Consider the following 20872-nt stretch of genomic DNA (forward strand, 5'->3'; position numbering starts at 1 on the left):
TCGTAACAAAATAAAAGTGCATTGGGGTGATGTAACTCTTTTTATTTTATAACCGGTACAATGTAATTAAATAGTGTCACCACCTTACTATATTCATAAATTTGTAACCGACTTAACAACGTCCATATACTCCTTTTGTTTTTACAATAACCCAATCATCAATATAATTGCTAGTAATATCTTAAGCAACTTATTACATTTATTAGCTTACACTGATATATAATAAGCACCCAACATGTTATGGAACGATATGTAAAGAATTTTCCGGTTTCTCTTTATCCAATGGTCATAAAGAAACAACAACCAGCATAACAATATACTTACTTTTTGGAGCAAAACACAATGCCCAACTGGCTAGAGTTAAAACTTACAACCATTTCTCATTCGTGGAAAAAATATTATATTTTCCATCGCTTAGCAATCTCCTTGGAGATGGGCAGATGGCACACAAAACATGAATAGAAAACCCAAAAGGAAGGATGAAAAAAACACACACACACACACACACAAAACACAGAGAGAGAGAGAGAGAGAGAGCGAGAAAAGAAAAGAAAAAACCAATTCTTTTGGTCTCTTCCCTCTCCGTTTGTCGTGTCGAAGCCTTTGCCCCCACCACCTCCTCCTCTCCTCTCCCTTCCTCCCCTCCTCCCCATCTCGCTCTCCTCCCTCCTCTCTCCTCTCCTCGTCTCCTCTTCCTCTCCATTCCATTGGCCATTCCATTCCATTCCACCCCCCATGAAACCCCAAACCCTCGTCGGCCTCGCCGCGCTCGCGTAGCGCACCCGCCCTTCTCCTCTCGCCGGTGGTCCGCCGCCAGCCTCCCCCCACCCGATCCCGCCGCCCCCCCCGCCTTCACCCCGCCCACGCGGACGCATCCGATCCCGCCGCATCGCCGCGCGGGGGGGGGGGGGGGGGGGGAGGGCACGATGAACGGGGAGGCGGTAGTACCCGAGCCCGCCGCGGCGGCGTCGTCCCCGGCACAGGCTTCGCCTTCGCCGCCCGAGTGGAGGTTCTCGCAGGTGTTCGGCGAGCGCAGCGCTGGGGAGGAGGTCCAGGATGGTAAGACGATCCATCGCTTGTCCCCTCTCGGCCCCTCTCGTCGTCGTGGGTTTTTTTTTTAATTTTTTTGGGGCGCTCTGGGTGCTGCTAGCTGCTGGATCTTAGTGTTCCTGTGCTCCGGAGCTGGGTACGAGGTGACGGGCGGTGAATGGGCGATGGGATGCCCATGGTCGGGGGGGCCTGATGCTTAGATCGAGTCACCAATTCGCTGCGGCAGCGGTTGCTTCGGATGCGATGCGCTATAGCCCGATGCTTAGGTGTCATGGATGTGGAATTTGCTGCTCCCTCTCCTCCAGATCAGTGCCTTTATCCTGTCGTGTGTAGCACGCAGGTAGTTTTGACTTGTAGATGTGAGGCACTGTGCAATTCGGTGGTGCAGCTGAGGTGGTTTCATGGGTGATGGACTGATAGGGTGGTAGGGTGCACTCTGTCGGAATCTAGCTGAATGCCATTGTAGGATTATTAGTATATATGCAACTACAGTTATGGATTCAGGGTGGCGTTCGCCAGGTGATAAATGTTGTCGCCGAGTGCAGATGATCTATGATGTTCTCCTCTTCTGCTTAAGTAAGCTCAATAATGTGAATGGTGTGCACTAGAGTTTGCACATGATATGGCCTGTTGTGGTGCTGCATCGGATTATGGTCGCTAGCCGACAAATTGTTGTTATGCTACGCGACTAATGGAGAATTCCAAACATGGATTTAGCGATGTGTGCGCCTTGGACTCATAAATGCCTTTTGGGACTCATGCTGTTGCTTTGCTACTGATGTGTTGTTGTGTCGAGAGCACAGGAGTTTGCTGTCTGACAAACTATTGGAATATTCAGATAACGCTTGATATATCAATGAAGAAAATATTTTTTTTATTCTTCTCTACCCCAGTTAAAATGGACCTGTTGCATTGTCACTGGTCATATATCTGAAATGCAAAACTTTTAATAGAAAGTAAAGATTTACTCTGCAATTCTAATGTGATCCATTGCTTATTTCATTCTCTGCATTTTGTACTCACATTTTGAAGTAACATGAATATTCTATTAATGATCTCAATTTCCTAGGTCTTTCTGTTTTTCCATTGTGTTGGTTATCAGAGGCAGAACCAAAATACTCTGTAACATTATCTTAGTATATATATTGAGTATCTTTACCTCTATCTTTGAAGTTACACATGACTTGCAACAATTTGTGTTATTTTCTCCTCCAGTTGTCTTAGTTTTTAGTCATTGCTTGTATACACGTGCACCAGGGAAATCATGTGTGGAATGTGGATGTTTTGCCTGCTGTAATACATGTTTCTTCCCTTTATTTCTTGATATTAAATAATAGAGTGACGGAGTATAATATGGTTGTGAACTGCTTTAACATTACTATGTTTCTCTTGTTCCTTTGTGTAGTGGACATCATATCGGCAATAGAATTCAATAAATCAGGACAGCATCTTGCCACTGGGGACAGAGGGGGGCGAGTTGTTTTGTTTGAAAGGACAGATGCCAAGGATGTATGTATATGGAACTGACTGTGCATTTTCACAAAGGAAGTCATATGACCTTGTCTTGTCTCGCTCTGATGACTGAACATATTTTCTTTCTGTTTCCCTTAGAATGCCTGTAGAAAAGAGGCTGAGAAAGTTGATTATTCCGTTAGCAGGCATCCTGAATTTCGCTACAAAACTGAGTTTCAAAGCCATGAACCAGAGGTATATTGTACAAGACTAACTGCTTAGTGAAGTACCTGTAATTTCTGTTGTTTAACTAATTTGTCTTGTCATGCGATTAGTTTGATTATCTGAAGAGCTTGGAAATTGAAGAGAAGATTAACAAGATAAAGTGGTGCCAAACAGCAAATGGAGCATTGTTTCTTCTGTCCACAAATGATAAGACAATAAAGTTTTGGAAGGTATTATTCATCATTTAGAAATCATAGAAATTTCTTGTAAACCAGTATTGCTAAACTGTTGCATGCTTCTTTACATATGTATGTGCAACTCAGTGATAATTTTGAATTTTCTGATGTTCAAAATTTGCTTTACACATTTTAACATCTTGAAAAATGCTTTTTAAATACTTAATGTACTCTGTCCTTTCCAGGTTTATTTGCTACCAAAAGTTTGCCCTGGCAATGGATTATTCTTTTATTCTTGTACTTACCTGAGCTATATTAATCGGAGTTTTTTTTTTATTTGTAGGTTCAAGAAAAGAAGGTCAAAAAGGTATCTGAGATGAATTTGAGCCCTTCAAATGCATCTGCAAATGGTAGACCTGCTGGCAGTAATGCTAGTGGTTCGAGCGCATATCTCCCAAATGGTGGCATTTCAAAACCTGTTGGACTCAATTCGCTTCGCCTGCCTGTGGTGGTAGTACCGAACTTAAAATTTTCATTACCACAAGAAAATCTATTCGAAATTGGTCTCAGACAGTATTATTGAGCTAATTCCTGCCATTTCTGTTGTGCCTAGCATGCATCTTCAACTATTCAGTTGTTTTTATTGCCTCATATGTATTTCCTGTGTTTATTGTAACTTTATTTCTTTGATTTGTTATATTTACTTAACTTTGTATGACAGGTTACAAGCCAAGAAACAAGTCTTTCTGCAAGTTGCCGAAGAGTCTTTACGCATGCACATGACTACCATATAAACTCTATTTCAAATAACAGGTCTTCTACATTATTAATTTTTTTATTTAGTTGTATAATAGATATTATTTGAACTTGTTGCTATTGAATATGACCACGGCCATTAGCTCCAAATGAGTGTTGCTAGAAAAGGGCCTTCTTAAGGGCAAAAGCTTATTTGGTTTCACCTTGCACATGATAACTGCATCTAGCATATTTGTAACCAACCAAGCCACCTAGCTTCACAGTTTCTGCATATATGATAAATTTGCATCCCACAATATGCCAAATTTATTTGCTCTTTGACATACCAGAATAAAGTTCTCAATATCCTTTTAGGGACTCTTTGTTTGATAATCTCAATGTAAAACATACCTTAATGTGCCTTAACTAGTACGGAAATCAGGGTAGCGAAAGCCTAACAGATTCATATCTACTACCTCTGTAGTAATATTGTATAGTTTTGGGAAGTTCATCTGAACCCTGTAGCCCAAGATCACTATAGTCAATTCATTCTCCACAGGAGATTTTTGATGCTTGTGCCGTATTTGTGTGCGCGCTGAAAATTTGTCATCTGTAGTAATATCGTCTGTGATTGAGCTGTATGCCATCAGCTATAGATAATTTAATACACCACCTCCTACTTTCCATGTGTGTTTGCTATATATTTTGCTGATGTGCATCTCATATACATTCGATTAGATGTAATGTACCCTTTCGAGTTTTATGTAGTGACATATTGTTGCCTGCTCTTTTTTTTTTCGACAGTGATGGTGAGACTTTCATATCAGCAGATGATTTGCGGATAAATCTTTGGAATTTGGAAATTAGCAACCAAAGTTTTAACATTATTGATGTTAAACCTACAAACATGGAGGACCTGACTGGTATAACTTTCAAATCTTCAAACTCTTAGCTATGCTGACTAGTGAGTATTAACATATACAGCCTTTTCTCACACAATGGGAAAAAAATGCAGTCCTATATAGCTACAGTAAGCAAAATTATGTGACTGATGTTCAACCCATGGTCTAGTCATTCTGAATTGTCATGTATTCAAACAGTTCTGCATTATGCTAACTGCTAACACTGTTTCCTTGCATGCAATTATGACAAATAAGTCAGCTAAGCTAAGATGTGTTTTAGTAAAATGGATTTGTGTGATAATTAAGTTTGTATGTCAAAGATGGTTTACTGGTTTTTGTGCAAGTGTATCCTAACCGACCTTTGTTGTTTTACTACACCTTTCAAATTAAGAGGTACTCCCTCCATCCACAAAAGTTAGACATATTACTTTTGACACCAAGACCAAGGAGAAATTAAATCACCTTGGATGTTACAAAATCAAGTAGTGAATGCAAGCATGCAACCAATGAGTATTTAGAGGACTCCTTGGGATCTAATAAAACATTTAATTTATCTCTTCATTTAAGTCTTAAATGCATAAAGACTACAAATAGGAACCACTTATTTGGAAAAACTCAAATGTGAAATATGTGTAACTTTTGTGGATGGAGGGAGTATCATCTATCTGCCCAATGTATTTATCGATATTATTTTATTGTATTGTGTGCAGAGGTGATAACATCTGCTGAGTTCCACCCTACTCACTGTAATACATTGGCTTATAGTAGCTCAAAGGGCTCCATTCGACTTGTTGACCTGAGGCAGTCAGCCCTTTGTGACACTCATTCCCAAGTGTGAGTTTTCATTTGTTACTCATACTCTTTTTCAATATTCAACATAGTTTATTTGGATGAGCATCTGGTGGATTGGCCTGTCTTGTTCGTACTATTTTTTATTATAGCTATTCCTATTCTATGTGTGTAGCTTTGAGCAGCATGAGGCCCCAGGTTCAAGATCATTCTTTACTGAGATTATAGCCTCGATTTCAGACATAAAGTTTTCCAAGGATGGGAGACATATTCTCAGTCGTGATTACATGACACTGAAGGTCTGTACCAGTTTACCTGTTGACATCCCTTTACTTTTTATTGATCTTAGTCATCAAGAAGCATTGATTATGTTGGATATTACTTGGCTACATCATGCTTCAGTTATCCCTAGACAGGATAACCAGATTAGCAGGGCTACCTTTAGATGATCATCTACATATCTGCACTGCATTGCATATACTGCCTCAGATGTTTCATACTTCATTTTTCACTATTATGGTCTCTATATTCATTGTAACTGCTATGGTTTACATTCTGGGAAGCTGGTGATTTATACTATTTTCTGTAGCCATAGAGGTGTTATTTTTCTGCAGCTGTTACTTCGATGTTTTTGTGTTCATATAAATTTTTTCCTTTTGTTCCAGCTTTGGGATATTAACATGAACTCTGGTCCAGTTGCAACATTCCAGGTTCATGAGTATTTAAGGCCCAAGGTAATTCTGTACATGTTAAGATGAATAATCCATACTTCTTTGAGGATCATGAACAATAAACTATTTCACTGGAGTAACTCTGATTCATGTATTGCTTCCTGAAACTGCAGCTATGTGATTTATATGAAAATGATTCCATTTTTGATAAGTTTGAGTGCTGTCAAAGCGGAGATGGATTGCGAGTAGCAACTGGTTCTTACAGGTGTTGCTTTTGCTCATCTCAGTTATGGTACTGCTCGGTCTCCTTCATGTGAACTAATTGTTAGTTGATGTATGCTCTTTCAGCAACATTTTTCGTGTGTTTGGTTGTGGCACTGGTAGCAATGAGGCAACGACACTTGAAGCAACTCGAAACCCTACTAGGTAATCCTTCTCCTATATGAATAATGGAAGCTAACTTTATACTGTACACATCTGCTGTTTATTTCTGCCTGTAAAACTAACTATAATAGTGTTCATCTGATGCGCCTCTACCAGTCCCATTTGCTCCAATGAAGTGGAGTATTTCAAATTCAGCTATTGGCACTAACCATCTTTTCCACTCTTATTTGTCTAATGTGTAACCAGGAGGCAACTTCAGAATCCCACAAGGCCTGCTAGATCTCTAAGCACTCTGACAAGAGTTGTTAGACGAGGTTACCTTCATGATGTGTAGCATGTTTAACTTTGTAGAAGCTCGTCATTTCAACTACTAATTTTGAATCCTTATGCAGGTGCTGAAAGCACCGGAATAGAGGCCAATGGAAATTCCTACGATCTGAGCACAAAGTTGCTCCATCTCGCATGGCACCCATCCGAAAATTTAATTGCTTGTGCCGCTGCGAACAGCTTGTACATGTACTATGCATAAACAAGGAGGGGATAAGAAGAGCGACAGTATTTTTGGTAGCTGCTCCCGGTGAGAAGTGTTTTAACCCCTGGTGCAGCAGAGCAGGGAGTTGCTGGTAGTGGTGTTTTTTTTGGGCCGGTCACATGCTGTTCTTTTGAGTGCCATATAGAGCTGTCCAGAGTCCAAGAGGAAGTGACTCGATCATTCCCGGGAAGCAGCTTGATTCTGATTATTTTTTTTCGAGGGGAAAGGCCTGTCTTTCCCTTATAGGTTCATTTAGATTTAAAAGATAAGATTTCTAGTTCGACATTTGGAAGGAACAAGAACTGTTGGGAATCTGTGGTTAGATGATAAGGGGATGATCTTCCGTTGTATTCATGTTGAAATTATGGTCTTGTAACTTCAGGACAGAGGCACTGAAGCTTTTGATAATTTTGTTTTTACAAAAGTGATATTTCTTTCCTATGTGCCGTAGCTTTTCTTTCCTACCGAATGCCTGGGTAGCAGTCCGTCGTTATGCGACGTAATGCAAAATGGATGAGCATCAAAACCAGATGCAGACATGTGCCATCTTTTCTGCTCTCCCGACTTGTCTAAGCCCTTTATTTGCTTATGATTTGTATTAGTTTGGTCAATATAATTTTCACATTGTATGCTTCAAATCATTCTAGGAAAAATATACCGTCATGTCTTGACTCTTACACAAGTCTTGTGCAAATAAGTACTAGTACTACCTCTGGAAATGTTTTTTACTTGTGAGGGTACACTTTGACTTGCATATGACACACAGAAACACCACGCTCATGTCACACCACACGCGCACAGCAGACGAACGTCTTTTTTCGTCGCTTTCGCTTGTTTTGAGAGAAGCCCGTGGTTAGTACGCAATAATAAAAAAAAAAGAAGCTCATAGATAAGATAATCCGTACTAGCCCAAGTATCTCACTAGGCCTCGAATCCACACGGTCTCAAGTCAAGTGGTCATCAACCCACGATACCTCTAGCCCAAATATTTTACTGGGCCCCCTTTTCCCCCAAACTCAAGCTGAGCCGAACGCAACGGTCCATCGCCGAATGACATGTGGGACCCACCCACCAGTGTCACCCCCTCCCCGCCCCTTTCCATCTTCAAAAACCCCCCACGCCCCACGACCATTTCGAACTCCTCCCCCATTCCCCAACCAAACCCCTTCCCCTTCTCCCCTCACTCTGCTCCCCTCGAAACCTAGGGTTAGGGTTTCGGCCCCCCTCCTCCCCACCGGCTTCCGAATCCACCCGCCTCCGCCTCCCCCTCCCGCCATGGCCGCCGGCTCCATCGTGGTGGACTTCCCCTCCATGGGCGCCGCCTGCTGCTTCTCCAGCCTCGAGTCCCTCCTCCGCGACTCCACCTCCCGCTTCCTCGCCGCCGTCTCCGCCGCGCCCGACCCGGACCTCACCAACTTCCGCTCCCTCTTCTCCCGGGTGCTCAACACCTACCCGGACCCGCCGCTGGAGGCCGTCTGGTTCTTCTCCGCGCTCTCCTTCCACGACAACCCCGGCGACCTCCGCAGCCTCCTCCACCTCCTCTCCGCCTTCACCGCCTCCTCCCGCTCCGCCGCCAAGCCGCTCGCCCTCCTCGCCCCCGTCGTCTCCGAGCTCTACCACTCCGCCAAGCCCCGGAGGGAGGCCGAGGCCCTGGTCGAGGCCGTCCTCAGCTACATCAGCATCTGCAGCAGCCGCGCCGCCCCCGCCGCCGGCGATGGCGCCGGCGCCGGCGCCGACGCCGGGAGCCTGCTACCGGCCTTCGGCGAGCTGGTGAAGGTGTGGAGCGTGCGCCACTCGAGGGACAGGTGCCCGTTCCAGGTGCTCTTCCCTCTTGTCGGGGAGGACGCCAGGCGGGAGCTCATGAGGGAAGGCTGCAGCGTCGCCTTCCTCGCCGGGGCGGTGGTTGCCGAGGCGTTCCTGCTCAGGCTCTGCCTCAAGGTGCAGGGCGCGGCAGGCGCGTCACGCGCCGAGCTGCAGAAGGAGCTCAGGATCTGGGCAGTGAGCTCCATCTCGGTCTTCCAGAACCAGCAATTCTTCGGTAAGACTTGATATGATGCTACCTGTGTTTGTATCATGGTTTCTCTTAGGATTCAGGTGCAGTGACCCGATTGTGATGACCGTTGTGCTGATGGATTTCGCAGGGGTTCTGCTGAACATGCTCGTGAATCCTCCGCTACCTGTTTATTCACTACTGGTACGTGTTTCATGCTTAATGATTGATTTGAGGGATATAGTTAGTGTATGACTAGGCTAGCAACATAGGGGTAGTATGCACTAGCCTCTTAATGCATTTCGGCATCATGAACATTGTATTTCCACAGTATTGTCATTCCAATATGTATCACAAGAAGCCTAGGATTTGAAATTAACTTAATAAGCTCATGCCTTGAATTAACAAGCGGGTGTAAGCTCAGGTTTATCATTATCTGTTGTGTGTTTAGTTAATTAGCACAAATTACCTTTGTGAAATAAGAACTCTGCAACTTGTTCCTTTGTACTTCAATTGTGCTTGGACTCAGGAGTCTGTGTTAACTTGCGGAAATTAAAGAGGAGAACAGTATTAGGAATATTATGTTTCCCAATGCTGGTGTTACTGTACCATTATTGCTGTCGATGTATCCTCAAGGAGGCTGAATTGGGATGGAGTTCTATCTCATCTTTGGGATGAGCAAACAGGTTGAAGTCTGAACTGTGGATATTCTTACACCCTTTTATTCAATTGATAATATGATATTCACTAGGAATGACTATGCTGTGTTGTGAGAAGCTAGCAAACTTGATGTTGCCTGAACAAATATTATTCGTTATACTGTTTACTTGTAAGGAAATGCTGATCATGGCCATATTATTTACTCCCTAATTAATTAAGTTCACCAATATAATCATCATATATTGTTGCGAAACTAATTTATTTTGTATATCGCACTTGTTCTTATGTGTTCCTTGAGTAGATGACTACTTGATCAGTTTCCTTCATTTACTCTGGTAATATTTCATTTAGAAGAGTGAGCTGTTAGTTATTAGCCATCAAATGTGGGTTGTGACGATGCCATTGCTGGGATTTTGTGCCATCTTATTGATGCTGCATATTGGTTTCTTATGCATAATTCAGAGTGCTGATGATGAAATCTTGGTGAGAGATGTCCTTTATGATGCTCTGATTTTGGTGGATTATTCTTTCATTAACAAAGGAGCAGGAGTTGATCAAGCTGATAGCTCCCTTTTGCCCCTTTATGTGTCAAGATTGCTTATCACTCATGATGCCATCAATGACGCCAGGTGATAAAGTGTTTGTGTAACCGGAACTTAGCTGATGTTAGAAATTTCTCCTCATTCCATTTCCTTCTGACAGGAGCAAAGGTGATCAAGGAAGGGCGATGTCTTTCATGAATGCCTTCTTCACTTCAAACATCCCCACTTATTTTGCCAAGTGCGCTACTAGTCAAGTTGGCTTCAACCAACTCAGCAAACCAGCTGCTATCACACCTCAAGCTCTTCTCAGTATGTATTGATATAGCATGATTCACTTGATTTTCAGTAGAGTGGGTTGATGTTTTTATAGAGTAACTAATGAAATCCCTATATGTTTGCTTTTTGACAGAGTGGCTTGTAGATCTGGAAGATAAGGGCTTCAAAGTATTTGGAGAGAATGTTTCCAGGATTAGGGAGAGGCTGATGTATGACGAGGTCAAGAATGGTTACCAGAGCAGGATGACTCACTCAGATGCTGACCTTTTCTTCATTGACAAGCAGAGCGGTGGGGAGGTTATGGACACAAGAGCTGGTGAGGATGAAGAAGCTGTTGAGATGGAAACAGCAGACAATGCTTTTATGGCTGCTGCTCAGTCTATGAAGGCGATGGCTAATGGCATGAGGAAAAGGAAGGATTGCGGGGCTGAAGACGCAAATGTGGTCAAGTTTGTGAAGTACAAGGTTGAAGACAGCTCAGTGAAGGATTACTTCTTGTCGGCAAATAATGGTATGAGCAGTGGTAGTGAGGTAGAGAATCCACAGTCTGATGATGAGATGGAAGAAACTGATTGATGGATAGAGAGGAAACCATCCGCTAATGCTTACTTGGGAGAGTCTTTTGGCGAGTCTGGAGTTGGGACGATTGCTGTTGCTTCAGGTTCCCCTTCTGTAGGATGTCATGCAGCTTCTGTCTGGATGATGAATGAAGCGGGATTCTAGGATAATAATCTGCAACGCAGAGCCCGACCCCAGCCAGGCTTACCGATATAGTAGTAACTGCTTAGCTAACTTAGACTCGATGCATGATGCTACAAACTATATATCATGTTCTCTTCTATATGCAATAGAGACTTTAAAATGTAGATCTACTTTAAAGACTTCTGTAAGAGAAGAGTACCTTTTATGTTATCCCACGGAACATCTTTTAAGTTAGTGAAATCTTAGCATTTGTGTAGCTGTTACGATTAGTGTTTCTACATTGCAACATTGGCATGTTCTGTGTAGAGTTGCTATTTTCTGTGACGATCATGGTGAAGACGTGAAATATCGGTGGATTGTTCGGTAGGACGCTCGGGTGAAAATTGAGGTGTTGCATCACAAGTTACGTTTAGATGTTGTAGAGTAGTTGCTTGTGCCGTTTAGATGGGAATCATGTGATCCCTTTAAAGCATAAAATGTGAACTCCGTGAGTCAGAATTCAGTTGAGCGCCGTTTGTTACAACATACTAGGTTTTGTCATGACTCATGAACACGGTCTTCACTGCTCCACTTTCTCTGTCCCATAAAAATCTAACATAATACTTGATATTCCGTCCCATAAAAATCCAACATAATACTTGATATTGATATTTTTTGGGACGGAGGGAGTAATAGATAGATATTGTCATAACTCATGAACACTGTCTTCAATCAGATTTGTCATGACATATTTGTCTTTAGAGTAATAGATAGATATTGTCATGGCTCATGAATGCTGTCTTCAGTACATAGAAGAGATTCTTCTAAATTGCAATACGCCTTCCTGCAAGAGAGGCGTTCCTGTAAAAATACGCCTCCTCGGGAGATAGGCGTATTTGCCGTTCTCCGCGTCATCGGAGTGTCATTCTTGGCTGCTCCTTGCGGCAAGGTGAGGTGAGGCGAGCCATGGCTTCCCTCCCACTCCCTGCTCTTCACCACGAGCCCCTCCTCTCCCGCTCGCACCGCCGCCTTCCTCCCTCGCCACCGCCACCGCCACTCCCCTCTCGCCTCGCCGCGGCGCACCCCTCGGCCCCCTCTCCGTCTCCGCGCGACGATGAGCGCCTCCGACTCCGAGCCGAGGAGCTCCGGTCCTACGCCGCGGCACTCCAGGGCTGCGCCGCCAGCCGCGCGCTCCGCCGCGGGAAGGCCCTCCACGCGCGCCTGCTCCGGTCCGGGCCGCGCCCGGACGCGTTCCTGCACGACTCGCTGCTCAACATGTACTGCAAGTGCGGCCGCCTCGCGGACGCACGCAGCGTGTTCGACGGGATGCCGCACCGGGACGTCGTCGCCTGGACGGCCATGGTCTCCGCTATCACCGCGGCGGGAGATGCCGGTGCTGCCCTCCGGCTGTTCGCCGAGATGAGCGAGGAAGGGGTCGTCCCCAACGGGTTCGCGCTCGCCGCGGCGCTGAAGGCCTGCACGGTGGGCTCGGACCTGGGGTTTACGCCTCAGGTGCACGCTCAGGCGGTGAAGCTGGAAGGTTTGCTTGATCCATACGTCTCTTCTTCCTTGGTCGAGGCTTACGTGAGCTGTGGCGAGGTGGATGTTGCTGAGAGAGCCTTGTTGGACTCGCCGGTGAGAAGCGATGTGTCATGGAATGCTCTGCTCAATGAGTATGCTCGGGATGGTGACTACGCCAAGGTCATGCTTGTTTTTGATAAGCTGGTGGAATCTGGTGATGAGATAAGCAAGTATACTTTACCTACTGTTCTCAAGTGCTGCATGGAGCTCGGTCTTGCGAAATCTGGTCAGGCTGTGCATGGTTTGGTGATCAAGAGAGGGCTGGAAACAGATAGAGTGTTGAACAATTGCCTTATTGAGATGTATTCAAAGTGTCTGTCGGCTGAAGATGCCTATGAGGTCTTTGCCAGGATAGATGAACCAGATGTGGTGCATTGCAGTTTGATGATCTCTTGTTTCGATCGGCATGACATGGCTCCAGAAGCATTCGATATTTTCATGCAGATGTCAGACATGGGAGTCAAACCTAATCAATATACATTTGTCGGCTTAGCCATCGTTGCATCAAGAACTGGTGATGTGAACCTATGTCGCAGCATTCATGCACACATTGTGAAGAGTGGATTTTCTAGGACAAAAGGAGTGTGTGATGCCATTGTAGGTATGTATGTGAAAACTGGTGCTGTTCAAGATGCGATTCTCGCCTTTGATCTTATGCAGGGGCCTGACATAGCTTCTTGGAACACACTTCTCTCTGGATTTTATAGTGGAAACAACTGCGAGCATGGTTTGAGGATTTTCAAGGAGTTGATTTGTGAAGGTGTTTTAGCAAATAAATATACTTATGTAGGAATTTTGAGGTGTTGCACTAGCTTGATGGACTTGAGGTTTGGTTGTCAAGTTCATGCATGTGTTCTTAAAAGTGGGTTTCAAGGAGATTATGATGTTTCAAAAATGCTTCTTGACATGTATGTGCAAGCTGGGTGCTTTACAAATGCACGCTTGGTATTTGACCGACTGAAAGAAAGAGATGTGTTCTCATGGACAGTTGTTATGTCAACATATGCTAAAACTGATGAAGGTGAGAAGGCAATAGAATGCTTCCGCTCAATGTTGCGAGAAAACAAAAGGCCTAATGATGCCACATTAGCTACCTCGCTAAGTGTTTGTTCTGATTTGGCGTGCTTGGGCAGTGGCCTCCAGCTGCATTCATATACCATCAAATCAGGATGGAACAGTTCAGTTGTTTCCAGTGCTTTAGTTGACATGTATGTGAAGTGCGGGAACTTAGCAGATGCTGAGATGCTATTTGACGAGTCAGACACACATGACTTAGTTGAATGGAATACAATCATCTGTGGTTATGCTCAACATGGTCATGGGTATAAGGCATTGGAAGCCTTCCAAGAGATGATAGATGAGGGGAATGTACCTGATGAGATAACATTTGTGGGTGTCCTCTCAGCTTGTAGCCATGCAGGATTACTTGATGAGGGAAGGAGGTACTTCAAATTGCTGAGTAGTGTGTATGGAATTACTCCTACACTGGAACACTATGCTTGCATGGTTGATATTCTGGCCAAGGCTGGAAAACTAGCTGAGGCTGAATCTCTTATTAATGAGATGCCATTGACCCCAGATGCATCCTTATGGAAGACCATTCTTGGAGCATGTAGGATGCATGGAAACATTGAGATTGCTGAGCGAGCAGCAGAAAAATTGTTTGAGTCACAACCAGATGATATATCTTCTTGCATATTGTTGTCTAACATTTATGCGGATTTAAAAAGGTGGAATGATGTTGCTAAACTTAGGAGTATGCTAGTAGATCGTGGAGTAAAGAAGGAACCAGGGTGCAGCTGGATTGAAATCAATGGGAAGTTACATGTTTTCCTGTCACAAGATGGGTGCGCTAAATACTAAAATTTGAGTGGTGTATTTCACCCATCTTGGTCCTGCAATCTGAAATGTCAATGCAGTCACAGGCCAGAAAACCGGTTCCAGGTATTATCTAGTTCTGATGAATCTTTTTTAAGAGAATTATCATTGTACATGATGCGTGTTCAGTATCCAATCTACATAACTCTGCTAATTGGTGAACTGTTTTATCTGATTTAAACAGGCTAATCTTAGGGTAAACTATACTGCTGGAAACGTAGATTTGTCTGAAGACTTATATAGTTGCCCACTTAACTGGCAGTAACTCAGTAAGTCTCAATCCATATAGTTCAATCTCATGCTATCCTTCACTTTCAGCAAATCTATCTGTTAAATCATTGCATCCTTTTTATTACAGCACATATCAGGATAAATGCAGACTGAGGAGAGTTCCTTAGTCGAGGCATATGGAAATGGTAAGGCAATATTGCCTGCCATTGTGAGTAAAGAATTGGTTACAGATTAATGTGGCACACGAAGAGCCTGTCCTACTTCAGTGGATACTGGATTGCTCATATCACATTTATATTCAAATTGGGATGGTTGTGCAGGTGGGGTGATCAACTTGTTGACCAACTTAAGTAAGGTCTGTTCGAGTTCCTCGCCATTATTCCATGGATGAACCTCGGCCTTGAGAAGCTGTTTGTTGCTGCTGATGAGATTCCAGAGGGGGTATTTCTCCTTTGGCATGACATAGTCCCCTTCCCCTAGCTTAAGGGAGGGGCAATAATCTCCTCTGCCATCACCAATGTAGATGAAATGCCTTTTACCATTGGCCGTCGCCTGAATCCTCTCAATTATCTTGCCCTGCACATGATAAAGCTACACTTTAGCGGGGGACCATGCATGCTTTCCATTATTCATATCCCTCTTCATCTGAATAAATGCACTAAGATTTTAGCGCAAAGAAACTTTAATACTTATAATTGTTGAACAATGCAATATTCTTATTTGTTATGTGTAAGATTCAGATTGCATAATCCATCACACTCTTTGCTTTATCCATGATCTATCTATACTGTTTCTTTTGGACAGATGATGCTGTTTCTTTTGTCTCCATCAGCCACGTGCATCGGGGCGGACGCGCTAAAGGCTGACATGAAAAATGTGAACTGACCTGTCAATCTGCTGGTGTCCTACTGTCCATACCTTGCACATGTTCTCGGGGCAGAGGCTGCATCCATGGGGCGAGCTGTCGTCGGGGTCGTGGAACGGCGAGATCCTCAGCCTGCCGTTGCCGTCGACGCGCGCCGGGTTCGTGCTGATCTCCGAGAAGCATCCGAGGACGCCGTGGTGCTCCAGCACGGTCTCGATGAAGAAGGCGTTGGCGTCGCTCGCCACCCTCAAATCACACCTGCAACAAACAACACAACAGGTGGAACACAACCACCACCACCACCAAAGATTATCCATGGCGCCATCAGAGCTTTAGAGGTGGATGGATTGATCATTGATGGTGCGGTACCCTAATGCCGAGGCCGTGGTGATGGCGGAGAGGACGTGGGCGTCGAGGGGGGCGCTCTTGAGGCAGTCGCGGATGTCGTCGGCCGACCTCCCCTGGGCGTGCAGCTCCACCATCATCCTGTCCTGGAAGAAGCCACCCATCCTCGCAGGTTCAATCTATGCATGTTCTTGTGTTCTGTGTGTGTGTGCGCGCGCAGGGTGATCGTACCATGAGGGGGTTCCAGCGCATGGTGGGGCGGAGGCGGCGAAAGGCGTCGGAGGCGCCGAGCTTGGTGATGACCCAGTCGTCGCTGTCCCACTCGATGATGGTCCTGTCGAAGTCGAACACCACCACCACCCCGCCTCCGGCGGCGGCGGCGGCGGCCGTGTCGCCGTCAACGCCAGCGGCCATCTGAGCTGCTCCGACGGTGACCGGGGGAAGGCCGGAAGGGTCAAGATGGAGTCGCGGTCGCCAGACGAACGCACGGCGGCGCCTGACTGACGCCAACGTTTGCAAGCAAATTTCCTTTGTGACTTCTTTGGTGGCGTGGCGTCCGTGTCGGCTTTATATAGGCAAGGCCGCAAGGCACCCCGCACCCCGGTGGTGGTTGTTGGGCCGGTGGCGACTTGTTAGGGTTCTACTCTACGCGTCCACCACACCACCGCAATCCGCAATATGACCTGTCCTGTGCCGTGTTCTCCGTTTGCCCGCGCTGCCGTCTCCAGGCTGACTTGCCTGCCTCCCTCCTCCTTACACATGTTTGCTCTCTGATTCTGTATCCCATGGTACCATTAATTAGTAGATCGATCGTGGTCATCGATTTTTAGTACATCTGTTTAGCGATCATCTCTTTTATATTTAATCTATATAAAAGCCTACCTGGAACCGACAGGTATTGTCCGTCTATAGTAACTACACGTCAACCACTGCTACTACTGAGGATTGGAACTGGGAAGTGGGAATAGCCTCCATGGACCTATTAAATTGAGCATCAATATTCTTTGGAAGCTCTGAGTTTCTCGTTGTTGCTAGTGCTGTAGACATTATTTTTATGGTTTGACCGATAAGATGCAAAGGTCTACCTCTCCGTTCCAAAAAAAAATCAAACTCTAGGTTTAAATCAAAAGCCAGTAAAAATAACATTCATAGACATAGTATAGACATAACAAGCAAAGAGGCAAAAAAAAAAAAAAAAACTAAACTTAAACTTCATGTCACGATTACATGATAGTAGATGTCATGCATAAATTTGTGGTAAACACAATATCTAACGGAACTGTTTTTTTTCCCTTCGAGGAGACATCCCCTCGTTTTGTGCATGTCGTTCAAAAAATTATAAAAGTTTTCTAAAAAAAAATTATCAGGATAGATCAATATATGATATATCTTCTCGCAAACATGCGGGTTAAAATTCGATTTATACAATTCAAAACAAAAATAACAAATTTTACCGTGATTTACACGTTCTATTCATAGTCAAATTTGTTATTTTTGTTTCTACTTGTATAAGTTGAATTTGCATGTTTGTGAAGTGGCATATCACATATTGATCTACCCTACTATTTTTAAAAAAAATTTTGGATGACTTTTTAAGTGACATGCAGAAATGATGAGATATCCTCTTAAGGGATGAATTGAGTTTTCCATATCTAACACATACAAGCTTCTTACTAGCAGGGGCTAAGCATCTCGAACTCGCATAGACCTCAGCAGTTTATGTTACTAAGAGCAAGTTTAATAGTATAGCCAACTACTGGCTCCAAATCGTCTATAGTCAATTTAGTAGTCAATTCATACAATAGTTACCTATAAATATATACTATACACTATTAATATCTGGTCCCACCTATCATACACACATTATGTCTTGAAGCCCGTACTGCAGCTGACCACAAATCTGTAGCCCGCTGCTCATCTCTCTTCTTTCATCTCCTCCATATGTGTTTATAGCTGGCTTATAGCCTGCTATTGTACTTGCTCTAATGCTTCGGCACGCTTATCTCCAGTCCCTGCATCACGCGGTTGATCATGTCGAGGCCAGCCTCGAGTTGCATGACCACGCGCTTCTCCGCGAGCAGTTCCGGCGTGAAAAGCCCTTTCCACACTTCATACCAAGCCATCGCCTCATCTAGCCGAGGCCTCTCGCCCATTAGGTACCGATAGTTGGCGTACATCCATTTCTTGAAGAACCCTTGTATCAAAAGTGGCACCATGTACTTTACTGGCACGATGGATGCCCACCTCATAACAAGAGGGAAGAAGTTGTTGTTTTGTAGCCAAGTCATTCTTACCGAGATCTCGAGATCATGGAGAGCCTTCCTCATGTGAGGCAGCACATGCCGCTTGATGTGTTCGTCCCAGCTCATTGGATCGAACACCTTTTTCCATGGCAACGCAAGCCTGTAGTCGTAGTCAGAGATCCCGCCGCACAATCGATCTCTGAGCCGCCTGCTTATAATGATGTACACTATTCGTAGGCGGGCGTGGCCGAGATGAGGAATCCACATGCCCACGCAAACGCTCGGCTTACTCGACCACGTTGTCAGCCTAAACACGTCCGCCGCGGCTACCAGCTCCGGCAAGATGACCTCATCCAGTATGGAATCCATGGTGGCTTGCGGAAGGAGGCCCTTCCATCGATTGATGAACCGTAGCATCGGCTTCGGCTCCTCAGCCCTCCACCTCCACGCATCCAAGGGCGGCGCCATCACGAGATCGTGGATCAGGCGAGGGTACGCTGCCGACGTGTCAGCTCCTAGCATGTCCTTGAGCGCTTCTACCATGACAAGTGTACGGTTCAGCAACGGCTTCGTGCCTCCGTACTCACTTGCATTGTACTGTCGGCTCAGCTGCGAGTGGAGCAGCGGCGCTGCGAAGCTGATCGCCTTGTATGGCATACGGTTCGTCCTGTACTCCTCCGGGAACTTCGCCTTCACTCCCGCGAACTCGTGGATCAGGCCGCCCAACGTGAGCTTCCCCGACTCGCTCTGCCCCCGGACCACCTTCAAGGCGCGCTTGATCGCCGTGTACCCGGAGGTTATCCCCTCCCAGTCGTCGGCGGCGGCGGTGTCGTGTTTCGGTGGGCGTTGCCCACGCATGTTATAGGCCCGAACCTTCTCGTGGTGCCGCTCCCACGCCCGCGCGGCGGCATAGGCTTCGCGTTCTCTCTGTAGCGTGTCCATGGCACGGACCTCCTCGGCGTCGACGATGGCCTCTGGCTCTGCTTCGCCGGTGCCCCGCTCGAGCTCGGGCTCTGTAGGCGGCCCCATGTCATAATTCGAGTCGCTGTCGTACGGTGACTCGAATTTTCCAATGCCTCCTTTCCCATACTTTATGGTCGGCTTGATGGGATCGATAATCCCGTGGCCGTACTTGCCGAGGCCGGCGCCTTCCTCGTAGTTCATTTGAGCCATCAACCTCGCCACTATCTGGTTGGTCGCCAGGCTCCCGGGCTGCGGCGGCAACGGGGGATAGTAGGAAGTGCAGTAAGCGGGTGGGGAAAACAACGATAGACGATGGTGATCCGTGTCGCCGGAGCTCGCCCGCACAAAGTGGATGGTGGGCACGCATTTGCTTGCAACCGCCGTAGTTTCCTGCACGCCACTAGTCTCGGTGTTGGAGGAGGATGCATGAGGAGTGCCAAGATCCGGCGTTTCGCTTGTAGTACTCTCGCCATGGGGAAGACCACCACCTTGGTTTCTCCCCTCGTCGTCGACGGAGGCCATGGAAACAACCGTGTTACTCCCCTTGTCGCCTGTTGGACCGCCTCCCTGCCGCCGGTGTGACCGCCCGCCAGTTAGACCGCTGACTCGCCTCCGGTCAAACCGTCGGGATCGAAAAAAACACGTATCGACAGAACACTTGAAAGTAGATCAACTTTATTGCACCTAAAGCACTCCTATCTCAACTCACAAACTAGGACCTCAAGTAAACCCTAACTTTTCTCTCTCAAAAAAGTCAATTTCTTTGAACCTTAACTCCTCATCTATTTATAGACCCAAAACCTCCTTAAAAAAGTAGGAGTAGAACTCCTAGTTTCTCTGGACTCAATCTTCAATATCTAAATCCACATATAAAACTGCAGGCTCAACCGGCCACAATCCCAGTCGGACTCCACGGCACTCGATTTCCTTCGTCCTTCGCGGCATCGGACACATCCGCCTCGGAGCCGAGCACCCGCGTGGGCCGTTCCCTGCTGCTTCCTGGGCCGACTCGGCTTTGCCCACCAACCGAGCCGCTGCTGCTGCAGCACACGTGCAGCTACTGCTCCCAAAACAGCCATCACCACGCATTGCTCGCCACAGTACACATACATATATGCATGCTACAGTACCTCGCCGTACTGTAGTATCAGATACTCCTCTCCATTTTCTTTCAACTCCCGTCGCGAGCACCGACGCTTGCACACGTACCACGTGAAACCCGACCATGTGCCATCTTGTATCCAAGTTCGTCACTCGGTATCCTTAACCGTCTAGACCTCAACTCCTCCCTGAGTCTAATCCCGATCCCCACCGTTGACCAAATTTGTCCTTCAAGAATTCTGACTCTACTCACCTTCTCACATGGTATCCCGATCGCACTAGACCTCTGCTCCTCCCTGAGCATAGTTTCGGTCCTCAGTATTGACCAAGGCTAATCTCAAGTCACCTGCACATAATCAGATAAAACAACCGTTTCTAGATACAAATATCACAACCTGACCCACATTAGTCACACGCACTCACACCAACATCCACACATCTTTTCATTGATTAAATCATTTGTAAAGCCAATTATTCATCACAAAATATTAATCATCACAATGATTTCACAGAAAAGGCCATGGAAACAACCGTGTTGCTCCCCTCGTCACTGGATCACGGGTTTAGATCCCACCACAAAATTTTTTACCATGTCACATT

General features: G+C 45.7%; 5 protein-coding genes across 6 annotated transcripts; 3 read left to right on the forward strand and 2 right to left on the reverse strand.

The window, feature by feature from the left end:
• Window positions 1-684: 684 nt before the first annotated feature.
• Window positions 685-7357, forward strand: LOC9270873 (serine/threonine protein phosphatase 2A 55 kDa regulatory subunit B beta isoform-like). The gene is made up of 14 exons (XM_015766589.2): window positions 685-1059; window positions 2456-2559; window positions 2662-2757; window positions 2838-2957; window positions 3247-3414; window positions 3625-3716; window positions 4443-4561; window positions 5251-5374; window positions 5505-5628; window positions 5995-6063; window positions 6174-6265; window positions 6349-6426; window positions 6631-6698; window positions 6777-7357. Exons 1-14 carry the CDS (start codon window positions 927-929, stop codon window positions 6911-6913), a joined length of 1524 nt encoding a protein of 507 aa, XP_015622075.1. The 5' UTR covers window positions 685-926; the 3' UTR covers window positions 6914-7357.
• A 795-nt stretch (window positions 7358-8152) lies between these two features.
• LOC4324595 (uncharacterized) lies at window positions 8153-11349 on the forward strand. Its single transcript, XM_015758482.2, has 5 exons — window positions 8153-8954; window positions 9058-9110; window positions 10029-10195; window positions 10269-10417; window positions 10518-11349. Exons 1-5 carry the CDS (start codon window positions 8192-8194, stop codon window positions 10958-10960), a joined length of 1575 nt encoding a protein of 524 aa, XP_015613968.1. The 5' UTR covers window positions 8153-8191; the 3' UTR covers window positions 10961-11349.
• Window positions 11350-11989: 640 nt separating this feature from the next.
• LOC4324596 (putative pentatricopeptide repeat-containing protein At3g25970) lies at window positions 11990-16872 on the forward strand. 2 transcript variants are annotated; one of them, XM_015758461.3, is made up of 4 exons: window positions 11990-14590; window positions 14709-14793; window positions 14883-15075; window positions 15560-16872. In XM_015758461.3, the coding sequence occupies exon 1, from the start codon at window positions 12032-12034 to the stop codon at window positions 14507-14509; it is 2478 nt and encodes an 825-aa protein (XP_015613947.1). In that variant the 5' UTR covers window positions 11990-12031; the 3' UTR covers window positions 14510-14590; window positions 14709-14793; window positions 14883-15075; window positions 15560-16872. The 2 variants fall into 2 exon arrangements, with proteins under 2 accessions (XP_015613947.1, XP_015613935.1); XM_015758449.3 differs by having other exon boundaries at window positions 14883-15110; window positions 15560-16797.
• On the reverse strand, window positions 14811-16508 carry LOC4324597 (thiamine phosphate phosphatase-like protein). The gene is made up of 4 exons (XM_015758491.2): window positions 16197-16508; window positions 15990-16111; window positions 15674-15878; window positions 14811-15331 (listed from the first exon to the last, which is right to left on the reverse strand). Exons 1-4 carry the CDS (start codon window positions 16377-16379, stop codon window positions 14987-14989), a joined length of 855 nt encoding a protein of 284 aa, XP_015613977.1. The 5' UTR covers window positions 16380-16508; the 3' UTR covers window positions 14811-14986.
• Window positions 16873-17947: 1075 nt separating the features above from the next.
• Window positions 17948-19693, reverse strand: LOC107280913 (septin and tuftelin-interacting protein 1 homolog 1). Its single transcript, XM_015783045.1, has one exon. It carries the CDS (start codon window positions 19691-19693, stop codon window positions 17948-17950), a length of 1746 nt encoding a protein of 581 aa, XP_015638531.1.
• Window positions 19694-20872: the final 1179 nt, after the last annotated feature.

The sequence above is a fragment of the Oryza sativa genome, chromosome 1, assembly GCF_034140825.1.
Source record: "Oryza sativa Japonica Group chromosome 1, ASM3414082v1".
In the NCBI taxonomy this organism is placed as follows: Eukaryota; Viridiplantae; Streptophyta; class Magnoliopsida; order Poales; family Poaceae; genus Oryza; species Oryza sativa.

Coding starts and splice junctions, on each gene's coding strand:
- LOC9270873 (XM_015766589.2), top strand. CDS start 927: ATGAACGGGGAGGCGGTAGTACCCGAGCCCGCCGCGGCGGCGTCGTCC. Junction 2,560..2,661: donor AAAGGACAGATGCCAAGGAT/GTATGTATATGG, acceptor TGTTTCCCTTAG/AATGCCTGTAGAAAAGAGGC. Junction 6,427..6,630: donor GCAACTCGAAACCCTACTAG/GTAATCCTTCTC, acceptor ATGTGTAACCAG/GAGGCAACTTCAGAATCCCA.
- LOC4324595 (XM_015758482.2), top strand. CDS start 8,192: ATGGCCGCCGGCTCCATCGTGGTGGACTTCCCCTCCATGGGCGCCGCC. Junction 9,111..10,028: donor TACCTGTTTATTCACTACTG/GTACGTGTTTCA, acceptor TGCATAATTCAG/AGTGCTGATGATGAAATCTT. Junction 10,418..10,517: donor CACACCTCAAGCTCTTCTCA/GTATGTATTGAT, acceptor GCTTTTTGACAG/AGTGGCTTGTAGATCTGGAA.
- LOC4324596 (XM_015758461.3), top strand. CDS start 12,032: ATGGCTTCCCTCCCACTCCCTGCTCTTCACCACGAGCCCCTCCTCTCC.
- LOC4324597 (XM_015758491.2), bottom strand. CDS start 16,379: ATGGCCGCTGGCGTTGACGGCGACACGGCCGCCGCCGCCGCCGCCGGA. Junction 16,112..16,196: donor TGCGCTGGAACCCCCTCATG/GTACGATCACCC, acceptor GGCTTCTTCCAG/GACAGGATGATGGTGGAGCT. Junction 15,332..15,673: donor GCCCCGAGAACATGTGCAAG/GTATGGACAGTA, acceptor TATCATGTGCAG/GGCAAGATAATTGAGAGGAT.
- LOC107280913 (XM_015783045.1), bottom strand. CDS start 19,693: ATGGCCTCCGTCGACGACGAGGGGAGAAACCAAGGTGGTGGTCTTCCC.